The sequence below is a fragment of the Conger conger genome, chromosome 9 (genome assembly GCF_963514075.1).
Source record: "Conger conger chromosome 9, fConCon1.1, whole genome shotgun sequence".
NCBI classification, from domain to species: Eukaryota; Metazoa; Chordata; class Actinopteri; order Anguilliformes; family Congridae; genus Conger; species Conger conger.
In genome coordinates, this window is record NC_083768.1 from 39635541 (window position 1) to 39653463 (window position 17923).

General features: G+C 40.7%; 1 protein-coding gene across 3 annotated transcripts; it reads right to left on the reverse strand.

Moving 5' to 3' along the window:
• Positions 1 to 6730: 6730 nt before the first annotated feature.
• LOC133137525 (clavesin-1-like) lies at positions 6731 to 16237 on the reverse strand. 3 transcript variants are annotated; one of them, XM_061255850.1, is made up of 7 exons: positions 15983 to 16237; positions 15548 to 15666; positions 14427 to 14964; positions 13768 to 13942; positions 11553 to 11663; positions 11083 to 11315; positions 6731 to 8071 (listed from the first exon to the last, which is right to left on the reverse strand). In XM_061255850.1, the coding sequence occupies exons 3-7, from the start codon at positions 14825 to 14827 to the stop codon at positions 7987 to 7989; spliced, it is 1005 nt and encodes a 334-aa protein (XP_061111834.1). In that variant the 5' UTR covers positions 14828 to 14964; positions 15548 to 15666; positions 15983 to 16237; the 3' UTR covers positions 6731 to 7986. The 3 variants fall into 3 exon arrangements, with proteins under 3 accessions (XP_061111834.1, XP_061111835.1, XP_061111833.1); XM_061255851.1 differs by having other exon boundaries at positions 14427 to 14924; positions 15548 to 16237; XM_061255849.1 differs by having other exon boundaries at positions 15548 to 16237.
• Between the last annotated feature and the right edge of the window lie 1686 nt (positions 16238 to 17923).

Genomic DNA, 17923 nt, shown 5'->3' on the forward strand with positions numbered 1-17923 from the left:
CGTTTCAAATTCCAGACCATTGTAGCTTTCAGGCATTATGTTAGAAAGCTCTTCAAGCTAGCTGACTTTATTCATTAAAAAAGATCTTGACTGGTGAATGATCCTAATTTATGATCATTCACACCATTAACTCATTTACAAATGTAATTATTTATTCTATTTAATATTTAATACATATTTATTGAGCTAAACAGACACTGTCTTCTCTAAACAGACCTGACTTCTCTAATATGAATGATCAGTTTATAATTGCATTTTCATTTAAATTGGTCTCAAAAATGTGGTGTCTCTAAATGGCTGCTATTTCTAATACCTATTTCTGCCACTAGATGGCACAGGTCCCCAATGGGGTTTGCTAGGTTTTACAATCTGCTCTGGATTCTGTGGGTCCCTTCAGAAAATTGCCACGGTCATTACCGATAATTTTCCATAATTGCTGAAATGTGTGAGCAGCTTTCTCATCTACACTTGTAATTTCAACAGTGTCAGGGCAAAGGTGTGAGCCCTGGATCACAATGGCACAAAGGCTTTATACAATATAATATACAAGCTCTCATTTGAACAAGAAAGCTAGTTCAGCCAGACAAGAGCTGCCTGCTCTTCTTGAAAGGGGAACCTTGATTCGAACCCAGATTCAGCTATGAGTGAATAGGCGAATCAGGTGTTCACAAAAATCTGGTGATGAAGCTGGAGTTTATTACATCATCTATTAACATTGTGCCCTCAGCTTTGAATGTCTTTGCTTGAAAAATATTTAACTGAAATGATATACTAATATTATGCTATTACTAATAATACATTGAAATATACTATTTTTATAAGAATCAGCATAATTTCGCTAAATATTTAACTAAATGTTTTAAATATTCAGTTACATTTCATGCATTCACCTACATATTTAAATGTAAAAAATACATTTTGCTATATATTCAACACAAAAATTACATTTAAAGTGAGAGATAATGTCATAATGGTTGGCATAAGCTGAAAAAGACTGGAAATGCAACCCAAAAACTTTGTTTTAAAGAAGTACCGAGAACATTATCTTGACCTATGCACTGACAAGGCTTCCAACACAATGCATTAATACCTGCAATGGGTACTGTAACTATGGTGGTCTACTTCAAACAACAGGTACCAATGGGCAGGCTGCTGAGGATTCAATTAACCATTTTCTTTGAATCAGCAACCAAATAGACCACCATAGTTACAGTACCCATAACAGGTATTAATGCATTGTGTGTTGGAAGCCTTGTCAGTGCATAGGTCAAGATAATGTTCTCGGTGCGTCTGTAAGTTTCCTGTCTTTTTCGGCTTTTGCCAACCATTATGACATTATCTCTCACTTTAAACATAGTTTTTGTGGTCAATTTCCAGACTTTTTTTACTGGAAGGTAATGTAATCATATCTATATAAACAGTGGTTGTGATGTGATGGCTGATTTTGCAAAACTTTCAGCTACCGTATGGCTTGTGCCATTGCAAGTGGATTTTTAAAAGTTTGTTTTAAACCAACTAGTTAGATAGGTCACTAAACAAGCTCAAAAAGAGAGGAGATGAAAGAGATGCTTGCGCTTTACTTTCTATAACTTGCTACCAAAGACCATGTAAATATTATGATACCAACTACAACACATGCTAGATGCTGAAAGCTGATCGGCTTATAAACACATTCAAATATTTCAACAGGGTCAGTCAATGTGTGTATATGTGTGGCAGCAATTATTTCCACAGGGTCAGTCACAGTTGCTGTAGCTTCTCAAAACAGCACCTTTTAATATGACAAAGTTATCCTCAAAATATCTGCTTGTTTAGAATGCAAGATTTAAATCTGCATTTTTTATTTTTTCCCTGCTTATATAATGCAGAATACTGCATTAGTGTGACCACTGATATAAAGAAGTCTGTAATCAGTAAATATAGAGTGTTACATACACCAATCAGCTGTAACAACCCACCTGCTTACATCCTGATTAAAAATGCTTTAAATTGTCTATAAACACTTAATATTTCATGATATGATATGTGTACTTATATAAGCAGATAATTATAAGTGAATTGCATTCAAAAGTTAAATTTGTAAATGAAAATGGAAATCTTGTAAGCTCATTGGGCCGGGGGGTGCATTGTTTTGTTATTTAAATATGTTGGTACGTAGTGGTGTTCATGATAATGTAGGACATGAAGACTCTTAAAAAAATAAAGACCACCCGTCAAAAATCAGTTTCACCCTTCTTTTCTCCATTGGAATTACATGGCACTGCATGTGGTGAAACTCCCGTAGGGTTGCGTGAGCAAATTTTTTTTTTTCTTTCCAGCTTGCCGTAGCAAGGATAAACAAGGATAAAAACAAAAAAAAGTTAGGCTCTGTTTAGACGACAACGGTTTTTCAAAAACTTAAAAGTTTTTCCTTTGCTTTTCCTAATCTGTGTTCATATGACAACGTTATGATATAGTTCCCCCTTTACACGGTTACGCAAAAATATTTGAAATGCTGTAGTATGCGAGCCAGGCCAGTGGGTAGCGGTGTAGCTTTGCAACTCAACACCACAGAATAACACCAGCGCCTGCACATGCTATCTTCTTGATCTTCTTGTGTTTAGACTGATTCGCTCATGTGTCGTCACAGTTTCATGTCATCACCCACCTTCCTTCACTCCTCCCACCATTATCACAAGAATTGCATCTTACCAATTTACAAGGAAACAGTAAGGACGGCATTATCAAATAATTCCACTCTGGAACCCGTTATCAATAGTTAACGTTTTTAGCCCATGTTATGTAATGTTATGTAAACGAAAGGCCCAAAGGCAACAAAAGTGTGCCGTTTTCGGCAGGCACCATTGCTGTGTAAAGCCACCCAAAGACTTCTTTTCATTGTGATCGAGGGTCTGTTGTTTCTTTCATTTACTACAGGTTAGTTAGGATTTGGGGAGCTCCACCACAAGATCATTTCAATAGCTGCTGACTACACAAGTTAGCTAAATATATGTTTGCTAACTAGCCTTGTGACCAACCAACCATGGGTGACACAGTTTGGCTAACCTTACTGTTAGTGGGGTGACATGGCTCAGGCAGTAAGAGCAGTCGTCTGGCAGTTGGAGGGTTGCCGGTTCGATCCCCTGCCCAGGCTGTGTTGAAGTGTCCTGAGCAAGACACCTAACCCCCAAATGCTCCTGACGAGCTGGTCGGTGCCTTGCATGGCAGCCAATTGCCGTTGGTGTGTGAGTGTGTGAGTGTGTGTATGAATGGGTGAATGAGAAGCATCAATTGTACAGTGCTTTGGATAAAGGCGCTATATAAATGCCAACCATTTATGTTCAAACTAGCTAACGTTACAGCCTGAAAGAAGACAGTTACTAGCTAGCTCTGCCTATATTGCAAGCTATGATAGCTATCCATGTAATTAATGTAGTGGCGGGCAGTGAAAGAGAATGAGCAGAGAAGATGTCCTGCCTCATGCCAGGATGTGCTAGCTGTTGATCTTGAGATAATGTTACATTAAGGCAATGTTGATTTGTAAGCTTGATGATGACAACTACTCTGCTGTTGTTGGTTTAATGTATATGCTTTACAAGACTTAATAACATAGCTAGCTAGCTAGAAGATGCCATTATAGCTAAATTGTCGTATTTAACATTACATAGCTAGCTAACGTAATTAGCTAGTAATGTTAACATTACTTTACCACCAAGCCAATATAAACTAGCTAGCTAAGCATAGAGCTAGATAGCTATCCCAGCAAGACACACCGATAGACATTTGATGGCTAGGATAGCTACAGACTAACCAGAGATGCTGCTTTTTGTGGTGTAAAGTATGTTACCCATTTATCCAGGGTTAGACATAATGTTCCTTAGATATTTTGTGAAATCATATCCTAGAGCAGAAGGGCAACAAAAGCCTGAAGTATTGATAGATAGCTAGGTAAGTAACACATTAGTTGGTCTAATTGTTTTTTATTTATTTAAGTACACTAGCTTAATTATAGCAGTTGTATTGCTAGCTACTAGTAACTAACAAGATAGTTAGCTATCAATAGCTAATGTTAGCTGAGCTAACTGCCATCTTGAAAGCGGTCAGAAATAGCCTGTCATGACAATGAGAAAAGAAAAAGCTGGAAAGTGCATACTCCTTAACTCCACTCTGTGCTCCAGAAACCAATCTTAGTGGACTCCCTCCCTTCACTGTCCCATTTTTTTGAAGTGCAGGAATGAAATGGCTAAAACTCTGCCCTCCTCCACTCCCCCAGCAGAGGGTACAACGATGTATCTTTCAGGGGAAGTCTTTTCACATTTCTGGGGGACTTCATCATGCTCACACCCAGCAGAGCCGTTAAGGTCTTTGCTGGAGTCACATCACTTCCGTTCCGCCATTTTGGCTCCATATTGCTCTGGCAATGTATAATCTGTATGTTCCGTGAGGCGCGTGGCTTGCAGTTGCGCCATGACATGACATGACGTGACATTATAGAGTCACTGCCTAACAAACAAGCTAACTTTTCACCATTCATTTTCAACAGGGCCTTGTTATCAAAATATCTATTTTAATAACAACCGTAGCACAAGAAAACCAGATTTTAGGCACTAGTCTGTTTAAAATTAGAATGTGTTCTAATTGGGTGAGAAACTGGTAAAACGCTTTTAAAAGTTTGGAGAAGAACGCAAAAAACTCAAAAAAGCGTAGTGGTTAAGGTAAATGACCGGGACAAGCAAGGTTAGTGGTTCTAATCCCGGTGTAGCCACAATAATATCCGCACAGCTGTTTGGCCCTTGAGCGAGGCCCTTAACCCTGCATTGCTCCAGGGGAGGATTGTCTCCTGTCTAGTCTAATCAACTGTACGTCACTCTGGATACGAGTGTCTGCCAAATGCCAATAATGTAATGTAATCTCAAATATTGTACTGAAATAAAATATTTTGTTGAAGGCATTTTACTGAAAAGCATTCGTAAATAATGTTTAAAATATCGTAAATAAATATTTTACCTAAATATTGACATATTTTGCTATTTGCACTTTTCTAAAAGTAAATGTTTAGAAGTTAAATATGACTTATAACTATATTATATATATATATATATATATATATATATATATATGTACATATAACTATACATTACATAAATAACATACATTACATTACATTACATCAATGGCTTTTGGCAGACGCTCTTATCCAGCGACATACAAAAAAAGTGCAAAGTGCATACCCATAACCAAGGATAAGTGCGCTGAAAGACCCTAGAGGGAAGCACAATTTCAACTGCTACCTGTAAAACTAAGAAAACGACCAGTGCCTATTTGATGATTTAGAATTTTTTTAAATATAGTAATAAAATATAGTGGTGGCCGAACAAAGAGATCTGGCAGGTGTGTAGGGTCTGATGATCTTTTGAAGGTAAGCTAGGGCTGACCCCTTAACTGCTTGGAAGGCTAGCACCAATGTTTTGAATATGATGCGAGCCATGACAGGCAGTCAGTGGAGGGAAGTAAGCTGGGGGGTGACATGCAAGTGTTTTGGAAACTTGAAACCAAACAAGTTGCATAGTTCTGGATAAACATACATTTTTTTGCATTGTTATACATTGTTATGTTATATGTTTAGGTAAATATTTAGCATTGAAACAAAAATTTATTAAAGAAGCATCACCTTAAATAATGGTAAAATATGGTGGTTGGTCAGTGATGTTTTAGGGCTGTTTTAATTCCAGATGTGCAATGGCACTGGTTAAGGTCAATGGTATAATGGATTCCACCAAATACAGTAAGCCATAATTCATTGGACAATGGCACATTTTTTGTTATTTTGGTTCTATTCTCTAGCACTTTGAGTTTGCAAGGATACAATGACAAACCCAAAGGTTCTATAATTTGTAAATGTTTCATCCAATATGGATGGAAATACCCTCAAATTAGAGCAGGCAGTCATTGTTATCAGGCAATTTTGGCCAACATTTGACTAAATATTTAATACGTTTTGCTAAATGCTTAACCATATGTATAAACCCTTTAGGATAATATTTAATACAAATAGCTAGAGATTTTCTGAAATGAATAAGCCATTTATCTCCATGTTTCATTTCATTGAATATTTTTAAATAAATATATAAAATATTTATTCAAATATGTGAAACATTTCGCATTTAGTAACAGATTTCTTTAGTAACAGATCTTCCTACACATTTTCAATCATTTTTCTACCGTTTGGTGTAGAAAACTATGATTTATGTATGTGGACAGATTTCTTTTTTTTTAAGCTAATTTCTATTTTTAATATTTCATTTAAAACATTTTTAATTTCTATTTTTTTGACAAAAGATTGGGAGGCATTATCAGTGCTCCTCTGATTAATGTGCTGATTGCTGACTGTGGCAGACTGTGCAGTCAGTGCTGAGTCAGCAGCAGTGACAGATGCCCCTGTTCAGTGGGACCACTTGTGCCCATCTCAGCCCCTCCATAAAACACAACATCTAAAGAACAAAGTGTGAGTACAGATAATCCAGTTGCAGCTGTAATCTTATAATATGCAAAACACCTACTAAATTAATATGTAAAATTGCACAATTAAAAAGTTATTTAACAATGTTTCACAATAGAACCATCTGCTTCATTTTAGTATAGTGCAACAAATTTTGCGCGATGCCATGGTGAACCATCAGTCCTGCACTGGTAGAGTGACCAACTTGGCTAGCAAGGACATTTTTACAGTTCTATTTTTATGCAAGAGGAGAAAAGCATTTTTGATTTGTGACCATACTGCTATAAGTTCATTTTAAAATTTATGTAAATCTAATCATTTTTTGTCACAGTCTTAGTGAGTCTTCCATTGTCTGGAGATACTGTGCTGCACATGAAATGATGGCTGACAGCTATTTTAAATGGCCACAGCCACACTTCAGTAGACTGAACCTTTATTCATCGTTTGAAAGGAAATAATGCTGAGATTGCCATAAATTAGTGTGAACCTGGCCAATCTCACACAAACGCAGAGAAAGAGAGAAAGAGAGCTAAGCATACACACATACCGCACATACCAAAATCAGAATAAGCAGCCTGTTTTTTTCATTATAATGTAATCTTTGCTGCTGTATTTTTAGATATTTCTTTTTTTTATTTATCAGTCAAATTGCACAAATTGTGTCAAAATATTTTTTACATTCAACAACCAAAAAATACATAACTTAAATAACAAGAAACATGTTTTACAGCTTTAATTCTTTCTATATTAAGCTCTAATACCTGAAGAAGCACAGGGCCCTTATCGAACAATGCTGTGTGTCAGAATGAAACAGCAGACACAGTTCCGGAAGGTTCCAGTCACATTTTACATGTTCTGGTTGCCAGTCTTATGTTGTCTGTCGAGTTTATAATCTCACATCTGCACTTTAACACATACATGTAATGACCTGGCAGCAAAACATTACAGCATCTGCTGTAATTTAATCATATATTGTTTCAGTAACCGTACATACCATGTTAAATGAAAATACTTTGTAACAACATACCAGTTTACTGTACATTGTCAGACACACACATCAGGAAACTGCTTACACCTGACCCCCCCACCCCCATCATTTCTCCTCACAGTGTCCTTTGACTGAACGACCCTGTTCAACACAATTTTATATACACAGCTTTGTGTTCGTTGTCATGTGTTGTTCATTGTGTACATTCCTTTATACGTTTCAGTTTGGATGAGGTCACAGTAGTTGAGGCTCCAATAAATGATACATTCATATTTTGTTTTGAACAGAGAACATAAGTGTCAGTTTTAGCACACAATCACTTGCACGTGATTAAGTCTGTTCAGTGGTTTAGATTTCTCACTGTCCAGTCTGCGTCAGGGAGGGTTGAAGTACAGCTGTCAGGACTGACTGACAGGATTGAGGCTGGGTGACACTTACACCTGTAAAGTGGGGCATGTGGAGTAACTCCTTTCTCCCTTTCCTCCCGACCCTTCTTCCTTTTCTGCCCTCTCCTCTTCGCTCAGTCTAGAGCCAGGAGTGGCTGTGCCGTCTCATCGTCTCTCTCTCTGTGTTTCAGAGTCTCTGGCTCCACTGCTGACTGAGACCTGCAGGAGGATATAACAGTCAGACAAGCTACCAGCTACCAGCTGATTGACCAGCTCATACCCAGCTTGACCAGCTCAATTTTCAAGATGGTCAAGCTGGCATTGCTGGATTCTACAGATAATGGCTTGTTTCCACAGACCTGAGACTTAGTACTCATACTGTGGAAAAATATAATCCAGAGTTTAGAAGGACCACTTTTAGAAGGACTGCTTTTCTCTGAAACAAAGCAGCAAGCGCTCCAATTATGTACTCTGCATTCCACAGTAAAGTGTACATATTCTTCTAGTTCCCTCTAAATCACTTAAGCAAAGCAACTTTAGCTTACAGCTGGGCAAAACAAATTCCAACTGCTGATGAACAAACAGATATACAGACATCTCTAAAGCATACAGAGTCATCCACAGTAATAGTAGTAGTAGTAGTAGAAGTAGCAGCAGCAGTAGTGATAGCAGTATAGTATCAGTAATAGTAATAATAGTAGTAGTAGCAGTATAGTAGTAGTGATATTAGTAGTAGTAGTAGTAGTAGTACTGTATGTAGTACTTATAATAATAGTCACTGTGCCTCTGCGCAAGGTGTGAAAGATTGAGCCATAATGGCCGCCCTAAGCACTCAGATTCTGTACAGAAAGCACAGGACTGGATCAGCCTTTGAGAGGGCAGGTTGAAGATGAGAGGGACTGGGTGATAAGCTCACCGCTATAGAGATAGCACCCAGGTTTTGTGACCACATGTGGTAGAAAAAAAAAAACCGTCCTATTCTTATCCGAGTCTATAAAACAATTTGATTTCAATTAAAAAAATGTGATACAGTGGGATTATTTACAGCTTCTGATAGTATATCCTCTCCTCTCCACACAAAAAAGAGATGCAACAAAGACAATTAAACCCCTGATGAACCTGCAGGATTTGGTAAATCTACTGCTCTGACTGCCAATATCTGAACTTGACTTAACTCCTTCTTCTTTAATTCTCACATATCCAGCCTTCAGCATCACAGATGGTTGAGTGTCACAGTGTCGCAATTATGTGACAACAAAGTTCACAACAAAAACAGAACAGCATATTTTTCTGCATGATATATTTGATATATATGCTATATACACTGAGATATATTTGTTTATAATCAAGATTATAATACTGTACGTATTACAAAGAAACTGAAAACAGAAATGACAATGTACAATACTAAATATAATACATGCGTATTGTAGTTTAGAATGGGTAGAATACTGTATATTGCAATATAATTTAGAATATAGTGATGTAATGTGATATGTGTCTGAATTCTGAGTTGCTGGTTAGAGACAGTAGACCCCTGACCGTGGCAGACAGTAATCCCCTTACGCTGTACACTGCCCACACTGTCCTGCCAGGCCTGACTGTGTTGTACAACAGAAAGGAGATTCACAGAGCGTTTAAATAACACGGCACAGCTGACCCATCCCGCCTTCACCCCGCCACCATTAATCCCTGCATTCTGTGTTTTATCCGGATTTAGCAGCGGAAGGAGCTTATGGCCTTCTTAAATTCAAGCTTTTCTACTCTCTCTCTCTCCAGTGGGGCTAAGCCCTGATTAGAACTGTCCCTGCTGGATGGAAAGGGGGATCCGTCAACAGTGAGAGAACCCCCCCCCCCCCCCCCCCCCCCCCTTCTTACACACACACACAGTGTGACTGATAGAACAGAGCCCTCTTTGGGACCAGAATGAGAAAAATTACCTTCCCACATGGATGTTAAATATGGGTCAATTATTTGGTTAAAAGGTTCTGTGAATTAACACTTTAAAAAAAAGCTTTCATATTTTTTGCTCTAAGCAGACAAAGAGAAGACAGAGGGGGTTACAGGCAGAGAGGGTTACGGACAGAGAGGGTTACAGACAGACAGGGGGTTACAGACAGAGAGGGGGTTACAGACAGAGAAGGTTACAGACAGAGGGATACAGACAGAGAGGGTTACAGACAGAGGGGGTTACAGATAGAGAGGGTTACAGACAGACAGGGGGTTACAGACAAAGAGGGGGTTACAGATAGAGAGGGTTACAGACAGAGAGGGGGTTACAGACAGAGAGGGTTACAGACAGACAGGGGGTTACAGACAGAGAGGGGGTTACAGACAGAGAGGGTTACAGACAAAGAGGGGGTTACATATAGAGAGGGTTACAGACAGAGAGGGAGTTACAGATAGAGAGGGTTACAGGCAGAGAGGGTTACAGACAAAAAGAGGGTTACAGACAGAGAGGGGATTACAGACAGAGAAGGTTACAGACAGAGAGGGATACAGACAGAGAGGGTTACAGACAGAGGGGGGGTTACAGACAGAGAGGGTTACAGACCGAGAGGGGGTTACAGACAGAGAGGGTTACAGACCGAGAGAGGGTTACAGACAAAGAGGGGGTTACAGACAGAGGGGGGTTACAGACAGAGGGTTACAGACAGTGTTACAGACAGAGAGGGGGTTGCAGACAGAGAGGGTTACAGACAAAGAGGGTTACAGACAGAGAGGGTTCCAGGTCAGAAGGTGCTGTGGCAGAGGATCAAAGCCCTGTCCCTGTGGGAAGATTCAAACAGGGCTCACTTCCCTATGGACTACACCTCTCCCCAACACCTAACGTTTTAATATGCAGCTACAGACAGTAAAACCAGACCCCTTGCCATCCCTAAGTGTAGAGTTGATCTCCCTGTTATCAGACCAAGGAAACCAGGTGAGGTGAGTTTCTCAGTGCATATACTGCTGTATACATGGAATAGAATGTGTATATATATAGGTTGCATACATTGGAATACAAGTAATGGAATGTATTAATGAGGAAAATGTAAGCCATGAACATTGCTCTGTTTATGGCCATGAACAAACAATGTAATCTACAGCGCTAAATTAATCAGAGCAAATGGGGCTGGTGTGAACAGGGCAGAACTGTGAGGGATTCTGTGTTGGAGTGGAGTGTAGGCGAGCGGTGTGGGCACTGCTGTCCGCTGGGCCTCTCGGCCCAGAGAAGGACAGACTCTCACCTTCTCATGAGGTTATCGTCACATTCGCGGACAGATTGGCCCAGGGCCTCCTTCACGTGCAGGGCATCGTATGTGTGGGTGTACTCCGTCTCGTCGTTATAGTCTGGGCCCAAGAGTGTCCTCGCCCACGTACCCATGTCATATGGGGGCAGGGTTCCACCAAACTCTGACGGGAGGCATTCTGGGTAAATCAGCTGGTGCAGACTGTTGAGGTTGTTGCCATGGAGAAAAATCTTAGGTCGGAGAGAGAGAGAGAGAGAGAGAGAGAGAGAGAGAGAAGAGAGAGAGAGAGAGAGAGAGAGAGAGAGAGCAAGAGAGAGTGGGAGCAAGAGAGAGTGGGAGCAAGAGAGAGAAAGAGCAAGAGAGAGAAAGCACTTGGTTAAATATAGTAAGAGAGATTGGTCATCCAAAATTCATAGTAATGTAACAATTAGGGATGATATATACATATATGAGCAATAATGAATTACCCTTTTCCTGGTTTTGTCTTTGAGGAAAGGCTTAATGATGGTGTACAAGGCATGGATGTACCAGGGCTGGTTTACAAAATGGATGCCACCAAATCGAGCAGGGAAGCTGTCCTGCCACAAAGAGAGGGGAAGACCAATCACATAAGAGAACCACACAATCACATAGCCTAACAAGTCTAATCACAACAGCAATATAATAAAAGATTGGAGAGCTCCTCTTGGTTTCTTGGTTTCTGTGAGCAAGATGACATCACCTTCAAATCATATTGTCCCGGGTGTCTCGGTGGCGCAGCCTGTAGAGCACTGACCGCATGCTCATTGCGAGCCGTGATGTCGGCGGTTCGAATCCGACCGTCCGACATTTGTCGCATGTCTTCCCCTCTCTCTCGCTCCCTTTCTTCCTGTCTCTCTATACTGTCTACTGTCCAATAAAGCTGAAAAAGGCCTAAAAAAAAACCCATATTGTCCCTGCATTCATATAAGGAATCACCAGAAAGTAGCCAGAGGATGCCACTGATCTCCATAAGCATTGCTATATTGGTGGTAACTGACATAAGGTGAGGGTAAGGTGACATCACCCTGGTGTAACTATGACCAGCTTGAAATACCAGCTACCAGCTGTTTCAAAACATAGCTTGAGCTGGTCAAACCATGTTGAGTATGGAGCAGGTCTAACTGGTCAACCAACTACCAGCCGTTTCAAAACCTATCAGGGTTTTTCTCAGCAGGACACTACCACCATATCCTTATTATAACCCCTGTGCTGATGCAGCAGGTATTTATGTGTCCATAAACTGAGAGAAAATGAGCACACCTCCCCTCCGTACAGACACCACAGGCTGTAAAGGAAGCTTGGAGTCTACTCCTGACACTGCCATGTCAGCCTTGCTATCATCCTCATCTCCCCTGTGTCCAACCGCACTGGTCTCATAATTAGCTCTCACGCTTCTTAATTGCTAGGTTTAATGGCACTGTGACCCAGACCGTGGAATGATTAATTTAACATTTAAAAAGTATCCCTCCTTGGCGAATAGACTGTGAAACGATTAGGAGCTCAAACTACACTCCAGGCAGAGTTTTTATTGGCTGTTTTATCCGACAGGGAAGCCAGTCTCCTGCCATTTCTTAGGAGAGCAATCGGCAGTTTATGTATATCACAACAAAGCACAGAAGATTAACTTTAGATTACACACTTAGTAAGGCAATCTGTGTTATGACAGGAACTTTTGCTGGAAGCAAAAAGGACAGCAAATCTGTGCAGAGCTATAAACAGAGGTCTGCATTTTTGAATAAAATAAAATAAATACAATATTAATACAATCAAGTGCCCTGGCTGTCACTGGATTCACAATGAAAGCACACATTACCTTTCCTCTTGATCTGGTTACTTAGCAACAGGACACTACATTCCATCCACATGCAAATGTGGAGCAACATGAATGTCGAGCGCTATTTATTACAGAGTCAAGGGTAGTGCCATTCCGACTGGCTTTGGGATGAAGCACCCAGCATTGTGAAAATAAATATCCAGATTACCCAAAAAGTGCAACAAGGGCAAGGAGTCTCACCATTAACTCTGTATGAGTGCAATCGTGATTTCCCTGTGGAGTTAATGCCTGGTTAAGTGATGTGTTTGATGGAGAACATTCTCATTTGATTTCTACTGTGGCAGAGCAGCAAGGAACTGACTCCATTGCTTTCACCTCTGCAAGGTTTCTATAGTAAAAATGACACAGCTTGCTACTACAGTACCATAACATACAGTAAATCAAAATGTGAGATTTTATTGTACTCTCCCTTCTTCAGCACCCATAAAAATATACAAATTCTTGCTAAGAAAGTTGCTAAGAACACTTTGTTCAGAAGGACCACAATTAATTGTCACACAGTAAAATCCATCCATCCATCCAATCATTGCCTAAGCCTATTCCTTGTGAGGGCTGTGGAACATTTCCCAACATGCATTGGGCAAGAGGCAGGAACACAGTACATTTGTCAGTGTTAATTCAACTGTAATGTTATGTAAATGGTAATGGTGAATGGTTGGCATTTATATAGCACTTTAATTGCACTTTATCCAAAGTGCAATTGATGCTTATCATTCACCCATTCATACACACGCTCACAACCAATTACATTTTAACCAATGTGAGTCCACATGTCAATGTATGATACAGATTTTACACTCAGCTCTCACTGCGCCAGGCTGACCCACCTGCAGCCCCTCGATGGCCAGCTTCAAGATGCTAGGGGTGAGCTTGGAGGCCTGTTTGAAGGAGAAGTCGCTCCAGTCGATTATTAAAATGAAGCCGTTGATCTGCAGCTCCGGGTCCTCGATCAGCACTTCCAGGGAGAGGAGGATGGCCCGCAGGATGTCCGAGAAGGAGTTCCTGTGAAGGGTAGGGAGAGAAGTGTAACTCTCTGAAACTCGCACATCTAAGAGGAAGTCTCTGTCATATTCCTGTTCAGTAGTATAGAACAGTTAGTCACACTCTTATCAAACTGCTCACAGGAGCTGCAAGTCACAGCAGTAGCATTGTATCACAGAGCTAAAAACATCCTAAACAGTCATACATGGTCACACTCCTGTATCTCACTGCCTACATTAACTATTACATCATTGCAGTGCAGTGCAGGGCCTGATTCACCAAGACCTTCAGCAAAACTAATAACACAACCAACGACTGGTGCAAAACAACTACCATGACATTAAATTGATTAATCAAATGAATGTGAACTATCAGAACAGAAACTTGATCTAAGAAATCTAGAGGACCTGTGGTATGTGTCTGTTTGTATTCTTATGCCTCAGATGTCTGCAGTGCAGTCAGAATGAGACAAAAACGGAGAGGTAACAGTGATGTAAGCATTTACCTACTCTGGTCCCAGTTAGAAGCGAAGAGAATGAGGATCTTTCTCCCGTACTGATCCGCCGTTTCGAGGATCCCAGGAAACCCATCCATCAGTGCGCGCTTGATGCCAGGGTCATCGGCCTTGAACCCCTGGAACATCTCCAGGTTCTGCTGCCGGTACTGGAAGTACTGGGCCAGGAGCTTGAAGGTCTCCAGCTGGTTGAACTTGCGGGCCCGGAGGAACCTCAGGATGAAGGCGTCATCCGTGCGCAGGAACCCGATATCCGGCCGGGTTATGACCATGTCCCGTACCTGCTGGATGTCCTGATGGAGCGTGTCTGGGTTCTCGTTCAGCTCCAGGCGGGCTTTCTCTATGGTTTCGGCACTGAGGCCAGCCTGTAGGTGGGCCATTGCAATCCTCATAGAGGATCCAGTCGGTTCGTACTTGGAGAACCAGGCTCTGACAGAGATAATTAATATCCAGGCAGGAGGCTTCCGTTCATTTTGAAGTAGGTTCCCGCTATAAAGCAAGGAGGTGATATGACTGTGAAACCTGTTACCTGTGCGAGGGAGGAAGGAACGGTAAATGCCGGCGCATGTAAACAGTAATAGCGGTGTGAGTGTATCAATCTATGAATAAGTATGTAGTTGAACAATGAACACAACCAAGACAGCATGAATGATGTAATGTGTGTAATGGCATGCGAGTAGGCTACTCATCATAAAGTCATTCAGAGAGTCTGGTGTGTTTGAGATAAAACTGGGCTTTATCACAGCAGCCCACTAGTCAGACCTCAAATTTGATTCAGCAGCAAGTATTTCACATTTAGCAATTGCAGATTGTGTGGCTATTACCACACATGTCTTAAAACAATTGGTGCAGGTTTCGTTAAAGATCTCCATTTCACTGGCCACCCATTAACAGGGAAGTTTATCATTGTATATGGTAGCCCATTTTCACCGTTTTTAGGACAGCCGTTTAAAACGATAATACAAGCAACTCCTTGGTTTTAAAAATATTGTCTTGGACATCACTGAACACGTATAGCCTACATTATTATTTTCAGGCAAACTTGGTGTCTTACATAATTTTGGAAAATGGTGAATATGAAAATCACGTCATTGATAGTCTGAATGACTTACTATTGACAGTTTCCCTCTCGGATCCACTAACAGAACTTGGTGTCCAGACGTTGGAATGTACTTCTGAAGCACAGGAAAACCATTTTGTTGTCCAAGGTGTTGTTCGAAAGCGTTGTATCCTATAGCAGAAATAAGAGAAATAGCCTTTGAAACCAGCTCCTTCGCCTTCCGTAGCGAGCGCACGATCAGTCCAGTGACACCAGGTGATTTATTTTATGAATAAAAAAAAACAAACAAAAGTTAATAAGTGTCTCTGAAAAACAGAGAAAATGAATAATAAGATGTTAAGAAATCGACGCTAAGGGGTGGGGGAACGGTCGAGGAACAAGCATTGAAGCGTTGCAGATAGAGCGTTAATGGGAGCTGTCTGTTGGTGAGGTGCTGAAACAGTCCGCAGCGACACCAACATCCTCCGGCGGTGGAAATGGTACAAACCTGTTATGTCCTCGCTGAAAAAAAAAAGAAAAAAGGAAAAAAAAAAATCACCATCAGCTATTTCTCCCCACTGCGATCTTGCCTTGCCATTATTTGAAAGAAGGTATTTTGAACTGAAACCTTTTCCATCCCGAAGCCGAAAAAAATGCTACTGGCTGTATGCTATTTGACGTTACGTTATTATTATTATTATTATTATTATTACTTTCAAGGACACTACGATATGACCGTTTCTAACATGGACGGGAGCAGGTAGGCGTGAGCAATGCAACGCTGATTCAGTCCTCCAATTTATCCAGTCCTAAGGATGCTCCGAAGGTAATGCTTACCCACACAGCTATGTTACGTACATGAGTATACGTACTAACTCAGGCAAGGCAATAAACTAATAGACTACGTAGAAATACTCCAACAGAAAGAAAGAATATTGGCTATAGAATATATGCACAACACAATGTGAGGCAATGCAAGACAAAATGTGATTAACTGTGATGATGATGACGACGACGATGATGATTATTATCATTAGATTCATCCAAAATGGTGCTGCATATGCAAAAAATCTTTTAAATTTTTTTACATTTTTATTTATTATTATTATTATTTTTAATCCATTGTTGCCATTGTGAAGGAACCAGCCATTTTTCCCAAATACATATGGGGTATTAAGAGCAGTAAGAGCAGTCGTCTGGCAGTTGGAGGGTTTCTGGTTCGATCCCCCGCCTGGGCTGTGTTAAAGTGTCCCTGAGCAAGACACCTAACCCCCAAATGCTCCTGACGAGCTGGTCGGTGCCTTGCATGACAGCCAATCGCCGTTGGTGTGTGAATGTGTGTATGAATGGGTGAATGAGAAGCATCAATTGTACAGCTTCTCAGGATAAAGGCGCTATATAAATGCCAACCATTTATATCTTTTTTGCACCGGAAGGCATCTGTGGTTATCCTATGACAGGGCCAGAATGGACCAATAGGTCAGCTACCTGCACTGTGGGTCATTACAATATGTCAGTCGCTTGCCAAACAGCAGGAACTATAAAGGGTAACCTTGCATGACATCCAGTATCTGGCAGCCCAAGTTCAAGCATTCATGTTGGTCCTTTGGATTACTGTCACACAAACCTAACATTGGCCCACGGCTAACCAGTGTGGGGCCAGCTGCGTCTGCGTTTCGTGGGTAGCTAGTAGCTGAAACCCGAAATACTACATATAGCAAGCCAGCCAGCATTATTCTGTTAAAGTCAAAGTACCATCTGTGCCTTTGAGTGATACAGCAAAAATAAACAGGAAAATTAATGGAGCTTCTTCTCCTTCTTTCATGTTAATGTAGCATGACAAGACATCTGCTGCTTCAGTACTGTCAATGTGTGTTCACAGCTTTAAGGTGACAGCAACCAAGTTGTAAATCACAGGGGCAATTTGACATCACCATTGTAGGCTTGTAGCTACAGCAAAATTAAGCATAAAGCTTCCTAAAAGGGAAAATATTTTTTTCACACTTTTCTGAAGACTGCTTTACATACCCCAGTTTGGGAGCACCAGCTCTAGAGCTGAACCTGTCCATCTTTCAATTGTTCAGCCTGCAAGGACTGCACGTCCGTGGTGGAAGCCAGGCATTAATAAGGAGTAATGAGGAGTCCCATTAGTGTTCAGCCCTGCATTTTCACAAGTTCCTATCACACATCACCTCTTTTCACATTGCTCAATGTACATTTTTTGTGATTCTAGATAATGAGTTATGTGTAAGAAAAATAAGTGTTGGCAAGGATAGAAGACCTGGGGCTCATTCTAAACTGTTATTGTCACCTCCTTCTTCCTTTCCTTGTTCCAAACTCCTCTAACTCCTGCTCCTCTTACGGGCAAAAGGAGGTGAGGACAGGGAAATCGAGAACAGAAGCTGAAGTCGTGGAATCAAGAAAACGTGAAATAGGAAAATAGAATGTC